General features: G+C 41.5%; 1 protein-coding gene across 4 annotated transcripts; it reads right to left on the minus strand.

Annotated features, from left to right (window-relative positions):
- Positions 1 to 278: 278 nt before the first annotated feature.
- Positions 279 to 21,898, minus strand: Socs6 (suppressor of cytokine signaling 6). Of its 4 annotated transcripts, none has more exons than XM_038331106.2 (4): positions 21,735 to 21,898; positions 15,599 to 15,721; positions 3,700 to 3,821; positions 279 to 2,746 (listed from the first exon to the last, which is right to left on the minus strand). In XM_038331106.2, exon 4 carries the CDS (start codon positions 2,617 to 2,619, stop codon positions 979 to 981), a length of 1,641 nt encoding a protein of 546 aa, XP_038187034.1. In that variant the 5' UTR covers positions 2,620 to 2,746; positions 3,700 to 3,821; positions 15,599 to 15,721; positions 21,735 to 21,898; the 3' UTR covers positions 279 to 978. The 4 variants fall into 4 exon arrangements, with proteins under 4 accessions (XP_038187034.1, XP_038187036.1, XP_038187035.1 ...); XM_038331108.2 differs by having other exon boundaries at positions 3,644 to 3,821; XM_038331107.2 differs by lacking the exon at positions 3,700 to 3,821.
- Positions 21,899 to 23,260: the final 1,362 nt, after the last annotated feature.

A 23,260-nucleotide genomic window follows, 5' to 3' on the forward strand; every position in this document is an offset into this window, starting at 1 on the left:
TATTCGAATCAATTTACAACTTTATATAAACTTCAATGTAAGAAAATACAACTCATTTATGAAACTTGTTTTGTCAAGTTTATGGAAAAAAGTATTGACTAAAGAAATCATAGATAAAATATTTAAATGAAAGAAACTCTCATTCACACACTCACACACACTGCTCACGAGAAACCAGGGTCATCTCACTTTTGTAACAATGGTTTGGGCTTTATAGGGCTTTACGTTATGTCAATTTGTACCCGAGTTTAATGACAGAAAAGGCAACAATTTATAAATTGGGTATATATTTGTTTACAATTTTTAATGTAAGGCCATTCATCAAAAGAGACAAATCACAAGATGAAAATGAAGGCAACAGAAAAATTCAACTTCTCACAACCAAAACAATTATCACATCCTTAAAAAATAATTTAGAAAAGTGTTGTACAGATATGTTGCAGATTTGCATTCCATTAAACAAGGTTGTGTCAATCACAATTCTGAATAAACCTTTTTAAAGTGTGAGACTTAAAAATCATTTTTCAGTGTATTTGTAGATATGTTTTATCCCACACATTTATTCAACTGGGCCATTTAACGTCATAACAATTTTTATTCTTTACATTTCATTCAACTTTATGTAGGGTTAAATACACATGAAATGTGCTTTAATGCATAAGAATCACAGTGGATAGCAGCAAAGGACTGGGGAGGGGGGTTAAGGAGAATCTGGTCATTCACATTGTGATTATTCTGCACATTAAAGAAAGATAACTCACACTTCTAGATCCTCAAGACATCCCTTTCCAAAGAATCAAAATAAACTCAAGACACCTTGCAGACACTTCCTCACCCCTGAACAAACTGATGACTCTTTCACACATAGAAACTAAAATAGTTATGGCAGCAAAGACTTCAATGGCGATGTAAGTCTGTAAACTGTACTCCAGTCTTTTTTCTGAACCCCAAAGTGCAAGAAGCAGGGCTCCCAATCTTTCAGTAGTGCTTCTCCTGCAAATAATCCTTCATTTTGTTTGGCAAAGGCAGTTTCTGAATCAAGTCTATTCTGGTGTATTGACGTATAACAAAGCGGCACAGGTACTGCAGAGAGCGCACCTGCATGAACCGGGACACTGGATTAGTCAGTCTGACCGGGTAAGTCGCAGATCCAGGCAACCGAGACCTTGAATAACAAAATGCTCCATTTTCAGAGTCCCTGATTGAATGCTCGATTAAGTCAACTATAGACGTATGCCCTTCTACATCTGGCTGCTCATAAAAGCTGAACCTACCATTTGAGTGCTCAATTCTAGTGTGAAGTGTTTTACCATGGGAGCGAAAGCTCAGGCTTAAAAGGTAACGGTCATCAGAACTATCCCGAACAAGAAAAGAACCATCTGGCACATTTGCCAGTTTCCCCTCGGCCTCCCAGCGTGTGATGGGACCCCAGTACCACCCCTGTTTTGCAAGCTTCTTCAGCTCCTCCGTTAGACTTGTCACAACCATGGGACCACTGCTCTGCACTGAGTCATAAACTCTCGCAACCCCAGGTGCAGAGTTGGGATCGAAATTCAAATGACAGCGCACACTTTCAGCCATGTGCACATCCGGGCCTGAGAGGCCACTGAAGTTCCTTTGGATTGGGTTATTCTGCATTGGAGGTAGCAATGGTGAGAGGGGAGGGGCATCGTCATGACCTGCTCTAGGGCTCTGCAACATGACTCCTGTGGTGCCAATCAACAAGTTGTTCACCGAAGAATCCACAAGGATCTCTGGGGCTACAACCAAGTCCTGGTCCACCTGACTGTCGTCTTCGGAGAAGGCGCTCGCCCCGGGTAGGGGCACGGCTGACACTTCCATGGGCGAGGACGTGTCCAGGCAGCAGCTGCGCGGCCCTTCCAGAGGGCACATCCCTTCTTCTAAAGGCACGGTGTACTGAAGGTAGTCCTGAGACATGAGTCCAATAACTACAGGCACGTGTTCCTCCAGATGGAGGCGCAGGTCCCCGGGTGAACCAGGGCTGCAGCGGGACTCAGGGCGTGGCTCCGGCTGCTGGTCACGCAGCTCCCTGGACTGCAGCAGCTCCCTAGGTTGCAGGTCCCGCAGCTCTTTGGGCTGCAACTCCCGCAGCTCCTTGCGCACACCATTGACTGGGCCCGGGCTGGCAGCATGCACCAGTGCCTTCACCCGCATCTCCATCTTGATGCATGTCTCCTCTGAGCTGGTGGACCTCAGCGGCCAGGGTGTGGGGCTGTAGTGGTGACTTCGCAGTGATGTGGAACGGATGGGCCGTGGGGCACGCACATCCTTGAGGCCACCAGGCGCTGAAGCTGAGGAAAAGGTATCCTCATCTGTGGGCGCAGTGCCGCCCTTGCCCTTGCCCTTCTGCTTGGCGGACAACCGCCTCTTCAAGGTGCCCATCAGGCTCTCGCTTTTGGACCTGTTCTTCCCTTTCTCATCCTCCCCGCCAATGTCGCAGCTGGCCATGTCCTTGCCATAGCAGCTCCCAAATAAAGAGTCATCTTTCACGAAGTCGCCAGCGAGGGTCTGGGGCTGAACCACCATGAACTCGGTTTCGTCTTTGCTTTTACTCAGGTTGAAAGATTTCCGGAAGGTTTTCAGACTAATTTTCTTCATTGTGACTAGCTACCTAATCCTAACCGGTCAATTTCTCTCTGGAGCAGCTATCCCCAAACATCGGCAGGGGCTGTGAAGCCTCATGGATGAACTCTGCCCAGCTTCATTTAACCTCTGGAGCAATTTTCTGAAAAACAAAGAAAAAAAAGATTAAAAAATTTAAACATTGTAGTTTTCAAATAAAACATAACAATTTTTTTTAAAGCTTCAAAACAAATGTGCCCAAATCTATTCTTTGAAATTTCACCCTGAAGATTTGGGTAACTGCCTGGTAGATACTGGATATCAGGGAAATACTGGGCCCTTAATTTACCCCCTTGTTTTTTTTTTTTTTTCTTTGTTTGTTTGCTTATTATACAGGTCAGGACTAGGTTTTTTCTATCTGACCAGGCTCGTCCACTGGCCATGCACCAGGCTGAGGGAGCAAGTCACAGTGAGGGCACTGCTAATGCCGTGGAAGAACAAGTCCACACTTCAAACACACACACACGTACTGTGAGGCACGTGTCTTCCATGGCCCTTCACACTCCTGAAGGCACAGCTCTTGGCCATCACAGGGGCATTGCCTAACTAAAAGAAGAATGTATGTTTCAGGAAGACATACTAACACCTTTCCACCCACAGCTTAGTGCAACGCAGTTGATGAGCAGAGCACAGCTCTAACTTACTCTGATTTACTAACACACAACTACAGTGTTAGTAGTGACCACACACACAACACAGTGCAATAACATGAATGTTAGTTCTGAAGTAAGGCAGTAGAAGAGACAGATATGTGAGTGATAGAATACAAAGTTATCTGGAACATACTGGTAACACAGGTGGGAGCTGAGGGAAGAATCTGGGAAGTGTTCAACTTTAACCACGGAGAGCATGTACACAGAATCTGCATGAAATCATACTCAATGAAACCACTCAGACTAGACAACCTATGGGGAACAGCTACATCATCTTCATAAAAAGCAAAAGAAGTCTCACTGTCATACACTGTTATTGAAAGATACTGTAAAAATAGAATACTTACAAATATTAGGAGCACAAGCTAATTTAAACATGAAGCTGTACTCTGAATGAACTCACTGAGTACTTGGTCTTGTCCCAGGTGTAGGAGCTATCTCCCAGATAGCAGACTCAGCAGCGGATTCTGATGGTAACTTCACTAATCTGGGGTTCCAACAGTCCTGCTTGCCACTGCCACATATCTACACCACAGATGAGAAAAACACTTGGCAGATATCTATTTGAAAAATGCTATCAATGCATGTGCAACTCAATTCTAGTACTAAGAGGAGAAGATCCAATCCCAGATATTAGAAAGGAGAAGTTCAATTAAGCCATATGTTTTTAAATCTTTTTTCCTGCATCTTCTAGGCAAAGACTACTCTACAATTTTTAAGAGTATCTATTTTCCTGTTTGCACTTCTAAAAATATATGTCATCTTTTTATAGGATTACCATCTGTCTTGTGCCCAAGTAAGTGTTCTGAATCAATCTTGCCATTTTTCTAATTCAAAGTTTTAAGTTTACATATACACTTGAAAATTTGCATGATAGTTCAAGGGAAAAGGTTTTACACATAAAAATCCACACACACACACACACCCCCACCAAAAACCACAACTCTACAACGTCAATGAGATGGCCCAGCAGGTAAAGGCACTTTGTCATTAAGCCTGATGACCTACAAGCTCTAGGTCCCAGTGGAAGGCAAAAACCACCTCCAAGCTGTCCTTTGACCTACATACAAACAACTGTGACACATGCAAGCACACACATACTAAATATTAAAAACTGTTTAAATAAAAGAAAAAGAATACTGTATAAGCAGAAAAAACCATCTAATTACTTTACACTTTTTTTAAAGACAAGATCTTGTGCAGACCAGCTGGCCTCAAGCTTACTATGTAGTCCAACAAAAAAACCTGAACTCAATGAGCCTCATGCCTCCAATTTCCTAAGTGATGAGATTATGGGGGTGGGGTGGACACTCTGGGTGCTACCACCTCTTTTTAAAAGGATGTTCCAGGTAGCTATGCGTGCCATTCATTTTTAACATCTAATACAAAAACTAGAGACAAGTCAAACAATGACTTAAAGTTAACAAAATAGCTTCATTACTCTCGTTTTACAAGAAGGAACCTCAGTCTCAGAGAAAGTAAAACCTGTCCAATGAAGTTAAATCATCTGCTCCTTTCCCTACAGCACACACCCTGCCTACAGGTGCAGTCCTCACTCTCAGCGTTCCTTAAACTTTCCACCTTCTGCGTGTTTCGTCTCTTAGAAGACTTATGTCTATGTTTTAGTCTCTTAGAAGACCTATACCTATGTTTTAGTCTCTTAGAAGAAAAATGCTTTGGGGGAATAGCAAAATGTTTTAATTACATATCCTGTGTCTGTTGAAATTTGTCCTGAAAACTGAGTTTAAAAGTAATTATCTGTCTATTTAGAAACATTAATATAATCATTATGCATTAACATAAATCAGCTTCCTGAAGAAGAGCTGAACTTTCCCAACAGTGAAAACAGAGAGAGAGGTAGCACCGCTTCACATTACGGACAATCTTGTGCTGACAGAGCACACAGCTGAGCTTACATCTGCTTCTGCATTTCATCTTTCAATGTGCTCTTTATTCCAAGGGTAAGAAGAAATTCAACACACAGAGAGCACATGAAGAGAAGATAGTTTGCTTAATACCTTTTATATACCTGTGCATATTTTTATCTGACAGTTCATCAAATTCAAGGAGCAGCTGTGTCATGTGTTTGTGCGTATGTATCTGTTCACACATCCACACGCTTGAAGTTGAGGCTGCAATCTCTTCCTCTACTACTGTTTATTATTAAGACAGGTTTCTGGTTGAGCCTGGAGCTCAGTATTCCAAAAAGACCTGTGAGTCTGTCGATCTCTGGTCCCTCCTACACCGGGTTCCGGACGGTGGGCTGCACCACCACCTTTTCACATGGGTTCTAGGATCCACACCCTGGTGTCCACCTTTTGTGTAGCAAGTACTCTTTCCACTGAGCAATCTCTCCAGTTCCAAATGATAATTTCTCCCCCACCCCACCCCAAAAAAACAGGGTTTCTCTGTAGCTTGGAGCCTGTCCTGGAACTGGCTCTTTTAAACTGGACTGGCCTCGAACTCACAAAGATCCATCTGCCTCTGCCTACTGAGTGATAGGATTAAAGGCGTGCGTCACGACGGCTCAGTAACAGTTTCTTAAAAGTTAAATTGCACTGGAAAATCTGAAACTGTATTAAGATTTTTACTTTCACTCTATTTCATACAAATTAATTGTATCTTGCATTTGAATCAATGTTTCTAAATGATTGTGTAATATTAAGTTTTAGTTTGTCATACAACACCAAAAAAAGGTTTGTTTTTGTTTTTACGAAAATCACATTTGTGAATACCACCACAGATCTCACTAGAAAAGTCCTTGGGAAGGAAAAGTAGCTAAGGCAATGGTGAGAGACACAGATTTTCACAATTTTAAAATGGATCATCAGCAACAATACTGTACAATCATGGAAAAAAATCTGAAACTTAAGTTGAATGACCAAAATGCCTGTCAATTGTTCTTTAAATAAAAATGGTGTTTCGCGAGGAATCCTGAGTAACATGCAGGCACTGAAAGTTTGGTCAGTGACTTGTAAAGACCACTTATTTCAACATGCTGACATGAATGAAGCAGGACAATTCACAGCAAAATCAAGAGCATGGATGGATAAGCCTGCCTGAGTCATTTCAGGACTACTTATTTCTTAGTGCTCTGGATGCCCCATCCAGAAATATAGGCAAAAACAGCAATATGTCTAGGGGTACCTGTATCGTGATGCAATAAGAGGCTTTTAAGTCTCCCCCCCTCCCCCCTTCCACACACACACAAAGTAACTGAAGCTAAGCTCAGGAAAAAGCAGTCTATGCAGGAGGTGGCAAGGCTGAGAGCAGAAGAGGAAGGACTCATCAGAAAGGGAAACAGAGATAGAAAAGAGACAGGGGAGGCCAGAGGGAGTAGGATGACCCATTCAAATGCTGAAGGACATTCTGCTACCAAGAATTCTACAGTCAAAGCAATGTGGGTAATCAGGAAAAACGAACTAGCATGAACATAAACATTCATCATTGAGAAGACGCTGGGCAGCTAGCAGGTCTGAACTATAAACACCAGGAAGAAAGTGTTTCAGAGAAAGTGTCACTTAGCAATGACTGGAAGTGATAAAAGTAAAGGTTAATTTAAAACCTCTCATTTCTCTCATTCCTCTGCTTTAAAGGACATAGGAAAGTAAAAATCAACTGTAGTACTCATGGAGATGCAACATACCATACACTAGATACAGTGTATGCAAAACAACACAATGGATCATCAGGACACAGGGGAAAAGGAAACCACACCATACATTAGATACAATGTATGCAAAACATACTACACACTAGATACAATGTATGCAAAACATATCACATAATAGATACAATGTACACAAAACAACATACCATACACCAGATGATACAATGTATTCAAAACAACACAACTGATCAGCAAGAGGGGGAAACATACCATACACTAGATACAATGTATGCAAAACAACATACCACACACTAGATACAATGTATGCAACACAACATAATACACTAGATGATACAATGTATGCAAAACAACACAAAGGAATAGCAGGACATAGGGGAAAAGGCAAAAATGTATATTTTACCAGATTTAACATTATTTAGAAGTACACTGTGGTACTAAGGGTCCATGAAGTAGTCACAAAGTACTCTGAGAGCCTGAAGTTAACATTTAAAATATGCATTTAACACAAGTGTTCCCTTAACATAGGAAAAATATAAAATGAAGTAAGTTTAAGAGCTAGCAAAATGACATATGTAAATGTGACAACATCAATAAATATGTTACATGTAAATGGACTAAACTTTTAAAGTGTTATGGCCAAAACGTACTCTGTGGGCAAAACTCAGATCGTCACTCTTCATATGTTTGTCAAGGAAAATTAGTTATGGTATTACTACTAGCTGGCTAAAATCAAAACAGTATTTTTATGACACAAGAAAATTACATGAAATTCAAATTTCTGTGACTGTAAATTATTTTTATCAAGCAAGTATCACATTTGTATATCACATATTGTCTACAGCTGCTTCCTCAAAACAAGGAGCTCAGAGGCTCTATAGCAAGCAAAAGTTAACATATTTGATAGTTTACAGAAAAAGTTGACAGATCCTAACCTAATTAAAGGACTGTCAAAATAAATAAATAAAAATGAATAATAAAAAGTTATGTGATGTGCAGGTTACTCTCTTGTTATCTTGATGCAAAACAGGGTCGTCTGAGAAGCGGAACTGTGAGAATCAAGTTACATTCTAAGTTTTCATTACTATGACTTTGAGATCCATCAAACAAAAATGTCACTGCAAGCCTCTTGTTCAAGGACGGACAGTTCCTGAAATGTTGGAGGCTGCTGTTTGTGGGAGGTAACAAGCCACATGTTCTCACTCCCCTAAACAAGTTTGTCTGACCCATCTGCACCAGATGTTCTTGATTGCATGTGGGCAGGAGGGTCACAGGCAGAACTATGTCACAATATACACTTGCCCAACTGGATGTAGACTGGAGGTATGTCAGGATGTATGCTTATCCCTGACTAGACCTGATGGGAAATGCAATGAATTACGGGTTTTCCTTTAAGCTGCTGCAAACCATGATTTGGGACCATTTCCCAGGAACCTGGGTATGGACCTGACCAGAATCCATCTATTGGCCAGTGTTTAATTACTGCTTGCTTCAAATTTGTCTTTAAACTGTGGTAGTGGTCTTACTCTCCATAGGTAGGAACAAGAAAATCTCAAATGAAAAAATGTTTTTCCATCAGATTGTCTGAAGGCAAGTGTGTGGAGACATTTTCTTCATTGAAGGGGGTTGTTTTTAGAGATAATGTCTCTTTGTGTAGCACTGGTTGTCCAGGAATTCACTATGCACACTAGGCTGGCCTTGAACTCTAAGTCTGGTCTGCCTCCGCCTCCCAGAGTGCCAGGATTAAAAAGCGTGCACCATCACAGATAGCACATTTTCTTGAATGGCATTGATGTGGGTATTGTGGGGAGGGCAACCTCTGAATATGTGGTCCTGATTTTACTGAAAGCAGGCTGAGCAAGCCAGTAAGGGGCCATCCTACATGGGTTTCTGCTTCAGTAACTGTCTTCAGGTTCCTGCCTTGAATTCCAATCTTGACTTCTATCAATGGACTGTAAACCATGATATGTATGCCAAATAAAGCCTTTCTTCTCCACACTGCTTTTGGCCATGGTGTTTTACAACAGTAACAGAGAGCAAACTAAGACATGCAATCTATAAGATTCCTCTACAGTGGAATGATACACATCACTTGAAAGGATACAAAAGAGAGTAACCATAAAAGCTAATAACTCAATTAACATCAGAAAAAAACAGGCTTTAAGATAGTAAGTATTACTAGAGACTCAGACATAGTACTACTAGAGAATAAACATTTTAAAATGAAACGAAGGTTAACACATCACAAAGATACAGTATTTATAAATGCATATTCATTTAACATTAAACCACCAAATACATAATGGTGTGAAAGGAGAAACAGACAATTCACTAATACAAAGATTTCAATGAAGCAATCTTCTAGTTCACTGGTACACTGTTTCCTGACAAAATCAAAGCTGAGTTCAATCCCCAATGTGAAGGGGAAGGGAAGGGAAAAAGAAGAGAGGGAGAGATAAAAGAATGGGAGAGAGAAGAAAGAAGGATGAAAGAGAGAAGAAATGGAGAGAGGAGGGAAAAGGAAGAAAAAGAGAAAGGGTGAGAGGTTAGAAGGTTGAAGATCCCAAAAATAAAAATCCAAAACTAGAAACAAAAGAAATCCAACATTTTGACAATTTCACACCTAACATGGATTTCACACCAAATGCAAAGGTTGAGAAAAATAAAAAGATGACCTTCATGTTATGTACACTAAGGGAAGACAAAGAACAAGAGCTATGTATTCAGACGTGAACTCCTCCCTAGGTCATCTCATTAATACAATTAAATATTCAAACTCTGAAACAATTCAAAATCAGAAACACTTATCTCAAGCACTCTGGATAACAGACATTCAATCTGGGAATGGAACACTAACAACAGCTTTGAATGTTGCTTTTGAGTTTTCATTCTTAGGATAGCCAAAAATAAGACTCAACATAGTAAAAAAAAAAAAAAAAAAAAAAAAAAAACCTGACATCATAGAGAATATGTTCTTTGTTCTTTGACCACAGCAGAGCTAAATTATATACCTACAATAGAAATAAATCTGGAAAACCATCAAATATTAGGAAATTAAACAAAATACTTCTAAATAACCCATGGGCTAAAGACTAGAAGCTATAAATTCAAAACGTATTTCAAACAAAATAAAACACACATACATATATAAAAAGTGGTGCTAGGAAGAGCAGTTTATAAATGGGTATTGTGGCACACATGTGAGTACAGCAACTGAACTTGAGGCTAGTGCAGACTGTGCACAGGAGACCCTAGAGAACGAACAGCTTAAATTAAGCCAATTCTAAGGAAATAGCACGTATAATAGAGTACTGAACCCAGAGGAGTATACAAACATATAGTGAATGACAGAGTAGAAACTAATAAGATAGCCAAAAATCTCTAACGAGTTCTTTCAGATAACAGATAAGAAAGAAATACTTTGTAAATCGCTCCTAGCAGTCAGTACTACCTGATACCAAAGCCACATACTCTAAGACAACTGGAGACACATTTATTCCTCGGTGATCCAAAAAGCCTTAACTCGGTATCAGCAAACCAAACTTGACAACATGTAGAAATCATTATGATCAAGTTGTATTTGTATGTGTTTGTATATGGATCATGCTGTCAAGATTTGTGTGTGTATTTGTATAAGCCAAACTAATTGATGTCACAGAAAATACTGACCCTTATAAGAAAACAGTAAGAGCATTTTCCAAGTCAAATCAGTCAAAAGTTTTCTAATCAACTAGCTATTGCTTAAAAGTATCTTAAGGAAGTTATGCAAGTTAATTCGGCAATATTCAACTTTTAAAAATTATCATACTCTCTCCTGGCAACACTTTGTATACATTTTAAGAAATAACTATGCTCCCTGAAATATGATTAAAAATAACTGAGCTTTAAAAATCAAAAACATCCTAATGTCCAAGGGCATGAGAGCAGTGAGACCAATGCTGGCACAGCTACACAATGGGACTGGAGACCACAGAAACTGGTATTTGTATAGCTATAAATAACATGGAGAGAGCGCATAGTGTTCATCTGTTAAGTGGAAAACACAGGAAATCAAATTATATGTAAAGTGTGGTCTCAATTATGTAGAAAGAATAGAGAGTAAAGTGGACCAGAAGGAGCTGTTATTGGATGGCAGCATTCTTTAGACATGTTAGTCAATATGAACTTGGAGTGTTTTTAATTAAATAAAGTCTACGAGGTTTTTGTTTTTCTGAAAATTGATTTTACTTGGGGATGGTCAAGTAAATCTACCAGTTTCAAGTAAATCAGAAGGCTTCTTTTTGAAAGTCAAGATATTTCACAAACAAATTCAGAAACAAAGAGTAAGACAATGGATTGAGACTATTATTTTTGCTTTAGTAAAACCTGGATAACTTCCTTTCTTTTCATCTTATGGAAAGGAACATTTTATAAATCTGACATAAAATTTTTATATTGATATATACAAAAGATTTTACACACACAAAGTGAGTCATGGTCTACTGGCCTTACATATTCAAAGTTCAAGTGACAAGAATGGCAAACCCTCCCTGCTCAGTTTATAGCACTGGAATCACTCCCTTGCAGACACCCATTCCGCTCCCTCCTTCCACTTTTATTCTAGAGCACTGGTGATGTCTTTGCCCAGACCACACCTGCACCCACATGGCTAAACATGGCTGGAAAAACAGTCATTCGGAATGGTCTCCTTTTTTTCTCGGGACCACACTTCTGAGAGTTAATTTTTTTAATATTTGTTTATTTTTAGGTGCACTGGTGTTTTGCCTGCATGTATCTATGTGAGGGTCTTAGGTCCCCTGGAACTGGAGTTACAGACAGTTGTAAACTGCCATGTGGTTGCTGGGATTGAACTCGGGTCCTCTGGAAGAACAGCTAGTGCTCTTAATTCCTGAGTAATAACAGCTAGAACTTTTTCTTGGGTTTATTCGCTTTTGTTGCTGACCACTCAACCTGTATCTATCTTCACATTTAAATACTCCATCTTCAATCTCAGCTCTAATTTCAGAGAAAGTAAGTCATCAAGAGGAAACTTCACAGCTAAGAAAAAAGTTCAACTGTGGAGAGCCTCCCCAACAAGCACGAAGTCCTAGGTTCAAAGCCCGGCACCCAAAATGAAGAAGAAGAAATCGTGGGTTCTACAATGTGTCAAACAAATTAGCAGTGTCTGCTCCACATCAGCTCCTCAGCTCCTTTTTAAAGGCATCACAGCCTGTCTTCACATTTCCCCTTTATTGGGTCATTACTAAAAATGTTATTTCTCACTTTCTGTAAGCCATGTTCCTAGAGCATGTTCCCCTCACACCACTGCTCCCCAGAGATCTTCGTAAACTCAGCATCAACAGCTCCTGCTTTCCAGGGTCTCTTTATCAGCCACAGTCATTTCCATCCCGGCAGAAACCAACTGCTCAGCCCTTATCCAAGATGCTACTGAAACTCAACCCATTTGTGCCTTTGCTATAAGGGCACCTCATTAGATTCCCGTGCTGGTTTCACCCCAGCCTCTTCTTGATGGAGCACCCTAACACACAGATGCCCCCTCCTCTGTCTCTATGCACACACTAAACAATTTCACAGTTATTCTTTTAATTTCTTTATTTAAGAAATTTAATTTATTTATTTACCCCTCTTCTCTACTCTTACCCCAACCCCCACATCTACTCTTCCTGTTTCTGGTCAGAAAGGGGCAGGCCTCCCATAGGTATCAACAAAGCAGGGGCTATCAAGTTGTGGTAAAACTAAGCAGCTCCCCTTGTCACACTTATGATGACAGTACCTATGGGTCATTCGCTCCCAAATTCCTATCTCACCATTTATAGTCAAATTATATTCACCTTTCTTCTTGACATTACCATGCAGATGGCTGAAATGTAACAGGTTTACACTAAACTGCATGTTTTCAACCTTACTTCCAAATCTGCTTTACCTGTAGGATTTACTTCCATTTACAGCTACTTCACATAAAGCTACCTCATTCTTTCAAAGACTCAGACCAAAGCATTCAGAATCATCCCTGGCTCCTTTTTTATCTGAAGCTTCATATCCAATGTCATGAAAGCCAATCCACAGCCACCTTCAATACATACAGAAATCTAAATTCTTTTGTCAGAATATTCTAGTTTCCTGGATTACTGCAACAGCATCTTAAAGAATTTCCTTGCCCTCCCCGCTGGGTCTCCTTAGTTGTAATTCAGTAAAAAAGGCACTGGTGCCCCAGAAAGGCAGGGCAGTTGCTGACATCTTGTATTCTGGTACCTCACATCTTCTGCAGCAGGCCAGCATCACAATGTCTGGCATGTACATGCAAATAAGAATAATTGAAGCATAAGAAATACAGTAAAATTTCTTTGACTTCTTTCAGAGCCTGTAAATCATATCAAAATAAACTTTAAAACAATATGAGCATTTTCAGGGCTATACAAGTAAATTTTAAAAAAATATAACCTCAAAGAAAAATGGACATAAAATTGTCATAAAAGAAAATAAGACAACTTAAAATTACAACAAAGGTCCTAATAAATTTTAAGTAGGCTTACTCGCAGGCTCCCAACACTAATATCTGAGGAAGCACCAGCCAGTCTGTAGAGGCCCCAACTGACTAATCTTCTTATGTTATCTAATCAGAAGAGGTTGTTGCAGGAACCTCTGACTTAATGACCAGTCAGCAAGATGGCACAGCTAGCCAGGACTTCAGGCTGGCATCTGAATGGGTGAAGTCTGTGGACTGAGCTCCGACCTGTGGGGTCTGTGCCACTCTGGACAGTGTCACAATGAAAGATACCAGTTTTCATGCTGGAAATTGGTGATTGTGCTGAAAATACATGGCAACTAACACACCTATATACCTGGGCCAGGTCATCTATAAAACAACTATCAGACATTTTAACAAACTGTTTCCTCAAACCAGTGGCACCAGGGCAACACTGATAAAGGAAATTATGTGCATGCTACCTGACTTACTATTAAGATCCTAACAATTCCCACATACCTACTTTAATTGACTATGGCACAATTACAGCTGACTATTCGAAAAGATCCATTGTAATACTCAGTGATAAGTTATGTAATGTCATAAGTCCTGTTCTCTGTTGTAATTATAATTATTTTAATATAATTCACTAATACATTATCATAACTGACAGTTGAAAATTAAAATCAACTAACATTTTAATAAATATCAACAGAATGGTGTTGGCTGAAATATTTCACATTCTCCATAAAGCTCACCATTGCCACTGCCTATAAATTACAACCTTTCAGGTTAAGCTGCCAGGTAAAGTTCTTTTAAGAATTTTGGGGAAACTGAACAATGACATAAAATCCAAAAATCTGTATTTTGCCAGCTGTTTTTATTCTGCTGCAGTACAACAAAATAATATTACTATGTGATTTGTTCAAAAATTTGCATTTTCTCCAGAGATGTGATGTAATTTGCTCATAAATAAAAATCTCTTCAATGCACTGAACTATGTAGTAAAAAAAGTTTAACTCAGATTCCGCCACCCCCATCCTGGAGACAGGGTTTCTTTGTGTAGGCTGGTCTTGAACTCTCAGAAATCTGCCTGCCTCTGTTTCCTAGGTGCTGGAATTAAAGGTTTGCACCACCATATCTGGCGTCTTCCCACTTATTAAAATGATACAACGTGGGCTTGTGAGTTGGCTCAACAGGTAAAACATACTGACACTGCCTGATGACCCGACTTTCAATTCCCAGAACCTAAGTAGTGGAAGGAGTGAACCAAATCCTATAAATTGTTATCTAATCTGCACATGTACACAAACTGATCTCTCCAAAAGAATACATACAACTTAAAACTATTCATGTTGACCAATGTAGACCAATTGGCTTTGGGAAGAGATACAGAATGTGGTAACATACTTGTGTGGCTAACATGGATAACTAAGACCTGAGTTTGAGCTCTAACAAAAGGGGGGAGGCGGCAAACCAGCTAGCTGCTAGTTCTATGTTGGGCCCTGATTGACTAACCATATAGTTTCTGAGAAGAGTATGTGGTACAGGCCTATAATATTATCACTTGAGAGGTTGAGGCAGAGGAACAAGGGTGTATGGCCAGCCTAGACAACAGTGAGTAACAGCCTTGGCAACATAGCAAAACTACCTCAAAAAATAAGCAGCAACAAAAATCTCCATCACCGGCCGGGCGGTGGTGGCGCACGCCTTTAATCCCAGCACTCGGGAGGCAGAGGCAGGCGGATCTCTGAGTTCGAGGCCAGCCTGGTCTACAAGAGCTAGCTCCAGGACAGGCTCTAGAAACTACAGGGAAACCCTGTCTCGAAAAACCAAAAAAAAAAAAAAAAAAAAAAACCTCCATCACCAACAAGAATGAGCATACATGTTAACTGCTACCTGTTTTAGCTGGAGTTTCTATTGCTATGATAAAACACCATGACTAAAAACAATTTGGGGAGGAAAAGGTTTATCTGGCTTACACATTCTGATCATAGTCCATCAAAGAGGGAAGTCAGAGAAGGAACTCAAAGCGGGAACCTGGAAAAACTGGAACAGAAGCCATGAAGAAACAATGCTTACCAGTGTTCCTCAGGACTTGTTCAGCCTTCTTTCCTTTATCAACCAGGACTGCCTGTCCAGTGCTACTGTCCTGAAAGAGCTGGGCCCTCCCATATGAATCATTAATAAAGTGTACTACAGACTTACCTATAGGCAAACCTTATGGAGGCATCTTCTCAGTGTAGAGTTCCTCTTCCCCAATAACTGTAGCTTGTGTCCAGTTGACAAAAATCTGACGAGCATACTACCATTCCCCATACACAAGGAAACCTGAAAGCAGAAGGAAAGTATGACAACAGGAGCACCGTCAGCTGTGCAGACAAGCCCGAGCTGCGGCAGTGACTGTGCACCTGCCTTCCATGTGCCAAGACCTGCATTCAGATCGAGCACTCGAAAATATAACCAAGTAAATTCAATTCTTTTAGAAGGGAAGACAAAAAGGAACAGGCCTGAGAAAAGATGACAAATTTGAAACAAGTCCCAAGTTATTTTTTATAGGGGTATAGGAGTTTAAGAAAACCAAAATCCATTGTGAAACATTTAAATACAACAACAAAAATACTCCCAAAAGGTTGACATGAAAACCTGAGAAAATAACTAATAAATAAACCAATCCAGGACTTCCTGTAGCCAACAAAGAGCTTCAGAGAAGAAAACTCACAAAAACGAGGGGGAAGAAATTAAAGAAAAGTTTAAAGTCTTTTAAGTTTAAAATCAATGGAATATTATATTCTAAGAATAAAAAAATAATGATAAGACATATAATACCTCATCTGTGATCTAACAAATAAAGCCTGAAGACCACATTGCAAAACTAAGCCACTAGTTTGCTACAGAGGCCAAGCAGTGGTGGCACACACCTTTAATCCCAGCACTGAGGAGGCAAAGGCAGACAGATCTTTGAGAGTTCAAGGGCACACTGGGCTACACAAAGTTGACCCAATATAAAAGAGAAACAGAGCTAGGTGGTTATGGCTCACACATTTAATCCCAGCACTAGAAAGGTGGAGACAGGAAGGGATATGGCTGAGCGAAGAGGAATAAAGACAGACGAGACAGGAACTCAGTGCATTTGGTCTGGGGATTCAGTAGAGGTTAAGAACTAGTGGCTGGTTGCTCTGCTTCTCTGATCTTGCAGCATTTACCCCAATATCTGACTGAGATTTTATTATTAAGACCAATAAGAATTCGTACAACAATATATCATTGTAAAGCTTTAATATTTAATAGACAATTCAAAAACTACAAAAAAAAAAAACTCTAGAGACATACAACTGCTATAAACAAGTGGTAGATGGCCCAAGGTAATAGTGAAGGCTGGGTGACAGTGGCATTGTTTTCAAGTCTCCAAGACCGTCACCCCAACTGTTCAGTGGCTCTCCTTGAACCTTCCACATTCTCTGGCATTCTTGCAAGCCCATACGATGGATTCTGGGAAGAGGATTAACAGTGCCTCAAACTGTTATTCTATTTGCCTGAAGTCATAGGACAGCAATTGCAGAAAAGCAGACAAATCCAAAACAAGTCACAAGAATCCTACCCCTACAAAAACTAGGAAAGCAAAAAGCCAACCATTCCCCTTCTTAACACACTGAGATTTTACAGAGTTAATAGATCAGTGCCACATAACCTATTTCTTTTGAGTAAATTGTACCTAAAATTTTATATATAACTAGATTAAAAACCAAATATCCAGAGCAAGCATTTTCTGACACAAAACCAAAAAGGTACTACCTCCTCACTTTTCAGGAATTTCTACAGGTGTGAGTTCTAGCAACTCAAGAAGGAAAGCAAAGAATTCTGTACTGATGGATAGGCTCTTTCTGTCTGCTTCTTTATCTCCCCTAGCCAAACCCAGATAATTGTCCATAAAGATGGAAGTACAAGTGCCCCTCCCAGGGTTAATTTAAAGAAGAGCTGTGTGCATGAGATCCCATGTTGAAATCCTCTAGAGAACTGGCATACAACTAGGGTAACTGTGTAAACACTCATCTGAATTTATTTGCTTACTTATTTAATCATCTGTAAAAGAATGAACTCTTATTATAATCTGTTGAACTCCGTCTAGCCTGAAATTATAATTTTACAGATGTATAAAAGAACAAAAATCCAGACACTTCCCACTTATTCTGCCAATCTGTGATATTTGGTAACATTATTCCCTAAATATGGTTTGTTTGTTTCATCCCTGAAAGGGATGCCAACAGACAAGTACTAATGGAAGAAGGTAGTATTTCAGTTGAAAACAAAGCCTGTTGGGCATGGAGACACACGCTTTTAATTCCAACACTCAGGAGGCAGAGGCAGGTCTATCTCTGTGAGTTCGAGGTCAGCCTAGTCTACAAAATAAGTTCCAGGACAGGTTACACAAAGAAACCTGTCTGGAAAAATAAAAAAGACAAAACAAACAAAAAAAACCAAAGCTAAACTTTTTAGAATGCATTATAAATATCAAAATAAAATAACACAGATGCAAAGTAGTACATCACAAATGAGAATTTATCTTAAACTGTTTGTTAAGCCTGTTGCTTCAACCATTTAAGACTTCTGACACTATGGTCAGAATGAGGTCTACAGCAAAGACTGGCTCTCTGAATCACTTAGTAAACCAAGCTTATCTGTGTAATGTGTAATTACAAAGATCAAAACTAAATGATAATTTTCTGATAAAAATCTTTTATCTAATAGGAGCCTCTGAAAGGAAATAGTTTAACTACAAGCTCCCACTGCCACTAAGGTCTTCAGTGACACCCTATATTCCATAATTTCTTTCCTTTCTTCTCTATTGTCCAAAAGCTGGCTATGGGAAAACGTGATAATGTGTATTCAAAATGTTAAGGCAATACTTTAGTGTGGTGGCTATAAGAAGGAAGACAGCCTCACACCACATGTCAAGGAACTTTGGAGAGGACTCATACCACCTAAGACTACTGAACCCACAGCCAAGTTCCCACTGGCACGCACAGTGTGACTTGTGACCCCACACACATCCCAGCAACTTGCACACTACCGGCTATCTGTGCGGACGCCCATTTCCCCTGCCACGGTGTCTTATACCCTTCCCATATTGGACTTCTTTAGCAAGAATGTTTCTATCATATGGAGACTTGCTGGCTCCTCGGCATGCTCCTGCTGACCAGCCCATGCATGTTTTAAGCTAGTTACTATTATCACTTGCTAACATGCTGAACATCAACCTAGTCACGTGCAATCTCAATTTTTCAACTTATCTCTCAGAAACTATTATTTTACAAATAAAACAAATAACTTTTTAAAAAGCTATTCTACAAAATCCAAGTGTTAAAATTCAATCTAGACTGTTGCAATCAGTCTTCTAACTGTCTGGCATGTCTAATTACAAATTGTTTTTTTCTTCTTGCTTGATTATCTGTTAAAAGCTGAGGCTGCCAAGAGGATCCACATAACTGAGGCTTGACTTCACAAAGCTATGTAAAGGAACAGCGAGGAAATATGCTACAGAATAGTTGCTTTCCACACTGACAACCACACTTAACGAAAGTGAGGCAGATCTGTCCATCTGTGCCATAAGCTGGTTTGGTTCATGAGTAGCTCACACACGTTATGGCTCCACGGGGAAACGGTTCTCTTTGTGAAGGGTTGTTTATGTCATGTGGACACAGGGTTTAGATTTTACTAGTGTCATGATTTATTCACTTGAGCAGATCAACCTAAACAAAGACAAACAACACCAAAGGCTAACTAACATCTACACAGTGAGCCTCTTTCTTCAATGTGATGAGAACTGCATATACTTTCTGCATACCAGGTCCCTGCTCAGTGTGCGAGTTCCACAGGATATGTTAAGGACAAAAAGGGGAAAGTAGCCAAGTTCCATGGAATGTGTTGGGGACACAAAGGGAAAAGAGACGACCACAGGCTATTACCCTCGTGGAACCTGTATGAGAACAGAGCAGAAAGAAGAGAATGCCTAAAGGAAACATGCCAGTTTGTTACTCCAAGGTACTTAGGAAGGTTCTCTGAAGAGTGGACACTGGCTTTAAGGCCTAGGAAAAACCCTCCCATATAAGTAGCCACTGGTACACACCGAGAGTTAACAGAACCAGTGTATCAAGACTGGGTGTTGGAGAACAGCGTGGAATCCTGAGGAATTGAAGGGTCAGGATACAACTGTGGTGTAAGACAAGGTGCAAACCGATGTAGAAATCCTGTAGCCCAATTAAGAGTCTGGGTTTATTTTAAATAAAATACATACTATAAGTGTGAGATAGATTCCATTTGAGGACTAAGACTTGAGAGAACACCCTAAAACATGTCATGTCCTCTGTGTGCTCTATGGACACTGAAATCTTAAACTTGGTCCAGTCATTCAGATATCAACAGGACGGTCAGTCTAAGAAAGCCATACCCTGACTCCTCACGAAAATAACAATTCTGCAAAAGTATGCAGGTGTCACAGATATGAGTACCACCTTTATAACAGCAAGAGGTCAGAAGAGAAGTTGCATACTTCGATGTCGTCCACATATGTGTGTATCGCCCTGATTCTCATGAACACATATTCTTGGGTGCCAGTGACCACCAAGAACTCAGAAATGGACCTCAGAAGTTTTAAATAAGATCACACAACTCCCTCTGTGAGCAAAACAAGAGGTTCCTAAAACTGCCCAGTGGCAAAACATAACAGGGTTTTCTCTAAGGATAAACTTACACAAGAAGGTCACAAAGGCACGTGGTTTCTGCTCTCTGAAAAAGGGCAGCTCTTAAAAGCAACAGCGTCTCCGTGCTCAAGCAAGACTGGAGAAGAACATGGTAAGGTAAATGACTTGGAATCCAGCTGGTACAGCCGCACTTTTCCACACCACACCCTGCACTTCGGCTGGCACCCAAATCCCTGCCTTGCCACTCCCTGCAGGTGTCCTAACAAGGGAGGGCACTCAGATGACTCCCTGAGGGAGACAGTGTTTTAGCTCCATGGTCAGAAGGGAAAGGAACAGGGCCAGGGACCAATTCGGAGGATGTCTTAAAAGGTAAAAAGCAAACACGCAGTGTCTTTAAGGAGATGCTAAACAGAGCCCTAGAAAAGCTAAAGGTTCAGGTAAAAAACTTGGCACAGTCTGACCCAGTTCAGTCCTGGATAATAAACTCTCCTACATCCCTTATGAAGCCCACTGTCCAGAGTGTCATGCCCTCAAACAAGGGTTAGGGAGAGTGGTGGAACCAAAAGGTTAAGGTGACCTACTTTCCTGGGGCAGGGACGGATCCTAAACCTCTCTCCCCACATCCAAGTACGAAGCACTGGAGAGAAATCAGTGCAGAAGAAAGTCACAGATTATAAAATACCTCCTTTGGATTTTATCCGTGAAACCTGTAAGCAGTACCACTCGTGTTTTTCACTGCCTTCACAGCACTGAGAATTCCAAGTGAAATTCATTCATTCAAGTAAACTACGTGGTCCACGGTGGGACTCGGTGGGTTAAAACAAAACAGCTGCCTACTATGGCTGCTATTTCACCTTTGTGTAGGCAGGAGTTTACCTTTGTTTGATTACAAGTTTATCTTTATTCCAAGGAACACTATAAATTAAAACTGAATTTGGGAAGTCTCTGGTGTGTTAATTCGCATTATAATTGTAATCTGTATACTGCACAGTCCTCGGGCACAGCAGTCTGTTGCCTTAGTGAGACCTTCAAGAATTCAACATTATCTCCCCACCGGAAGCCCCAGTTCCACCTCCGTCTCCAATTACAAAAAGTGGGGATGAGCACCCCAAATCGCGTTCTGACTACACACTAAGTTGGTACACACAAACTCTTTCAAGTTTGGGGCCAGGCCCTGCTCTGGGAAACAGCAACTGTGCTGCTCAGAGCCACAATGGTGTGTGCGTGTACCTGAAGTTGCCAACTCCGGGAGCCCAAGAGGGCCTGTGCGGGATCAGGGCAGTTTAAATGCCTCGGCCCTCCTCCCGCGGCCCCTCGCGCGCGGCCACCGGGTCCCGGCTCCACTCGGCACCTCGGCCTCGGAACGCCAGCCCCGCCACCCCCGCCACCCGCGGCCCGGACGGCAGCGACGATTCTTCGCTCCCGCTCCGGGAACCCCGACCGGCCCGGCCCGCAGGCCCCGCCGCCCAGGCCTCGCCGAACCCCGGTCTCGCACAGCCGCGGGCCGCGGGCAACAAAGGCGGCGGCGGCGGGCCCGGCGTGGAGCCGAGGGTCGGGGCGCGGGCCTGGGCCTCCCTCCCGCCGCCGCCCTCCCGGCCGCACGCGACCCCGCGACCCCCGCCCCCTCCCCCCGCGCCGCTCACCCCCGCGGCCGCCGGCTCCGCTTCCTCCCCGCCGCGGCGCGACTGCCGCCCTCGGCCTTCCTCAAGCCGCTCCTCCTTCCTCCTCTTCCTCCTCCCCGAAGGGAGGGCGCGCGGCCGCGGCCCAGGCGGGAGCGGAGCCGCCGCACAGGAGCCCGGGCCGCCCGCGCCCTCGGCACAGCCCGGTAGGCGGGGCGTCGGCGTGGGGCGGGGCTCCGGAGGGCGGGGCCGTGGACGCGGGTGCGAGAGGCCCCGCCCCTTTCCCGAGCTAGCACCCGGGCAGCGCTCTTTCCTCGGAGGCTCTCGGAGGAGGCTGGACCCGAGCTCTGCTCTTCTCCGGACTCCAAAGCCGCCTTGAGCCGGGTCCAGACTGAGCCACAAGTGGGAAAGCCTTCCGTGCCTACTCAGGCTTGGTCTTAAGGAAACTAGGCTTAGCCCTTCTTTCAAGACATCTAGCCTTCTGTGGAGTCATTTTCAGGGGAAGTCCTTCAGTTAATAGCGCTCGCTCTCTCTCTCTCTCTCTCTCTCTCTCTCTCTCTCTCTCTCTCTCTCTCTCTCTGTGTGTGTGTGTGTGTGTGTGTGTGTTAGGCTTTGGCAACTTAACTCACTTTTTTTTTTACAAATTAACACAATATGCTTCTATATTCCATATTACAGATATGGATCTATAATCCAGAAGATTATATTACTGTTTATAAGTAAGCCAATGGGAGTTTATTTTTCCTCTAATGGTGAGCAATTAAAGACAATATTAATATCTCAACAAAGTAGGGGAATATATATTGTTAAACTATAACTTAGAATTAGTGTGAGCCTTGAAAGTGTTTCTTAGGTGGTATGAGCATCTTTAAAAAGAAAACAGACAAAGAAATAAGGCTGGGGAACAGAAGACTTAGAAGAGCTTCATGTGTAAGTAAACTCGAGGCCTGTTACGTTTTATTGAATATGTTAGTTTAAGAAAATAATAGTAAAGTTCAAATAATTGATATTAATTTCCAAAAATGTTCAGGAGAAGATGTTCATTTAAACACAAAATCTGGGTAAATGATAGAAAGTGTGTTAAATCAGTTTTTATAATGGGATGGTATAACAGTTGGCATATGCGTTATTTACCAGACTGACAACTGTCACTCTCAGTATTACTTGAATAGATTAATGAACACTCATTACTAGTGTCCTGGTTGAAATATAACTCACTTCATATTCTCTTTTCTACCCTCCCTCCCTCCCTCTCGTCATCCCCAAGATAGCTTCCTTAGTCTCGAGCCACCAAACCCAGTCCAGCTTAATTTGAAGTCCGACATCTGTTTTCAGTGAGTAGCAGAATATAAACTGAAATAAAATTACCAAAGAGATTAATGATGATTAGGTAGAAGGAAGCTTTTTAGTCTCTTGCTCCCAGTAATGGTAATCCTCACCTGCTCTAAGGGTGGGAAGCTATCACTGAGCAGTGGAAACCATTGGCCGTCAGCAACAATGTACATAACCAAGACCCTGGACTGTGAATGTGGCAGACCTGGACCATGTTA

This window comes from Arvicola amphibius, chromosome 5, assembly GCF_903992535.2.
Source record: "Arvicola amphibius chromosome 5, mArvAmp1.2, whole genome shotgun sequence".
NCBI lineage: Eukaryota > Metazoa > Chordata > Mammalia > Rodentia > Cricetidae > Arvicola > Arvicola amphibius.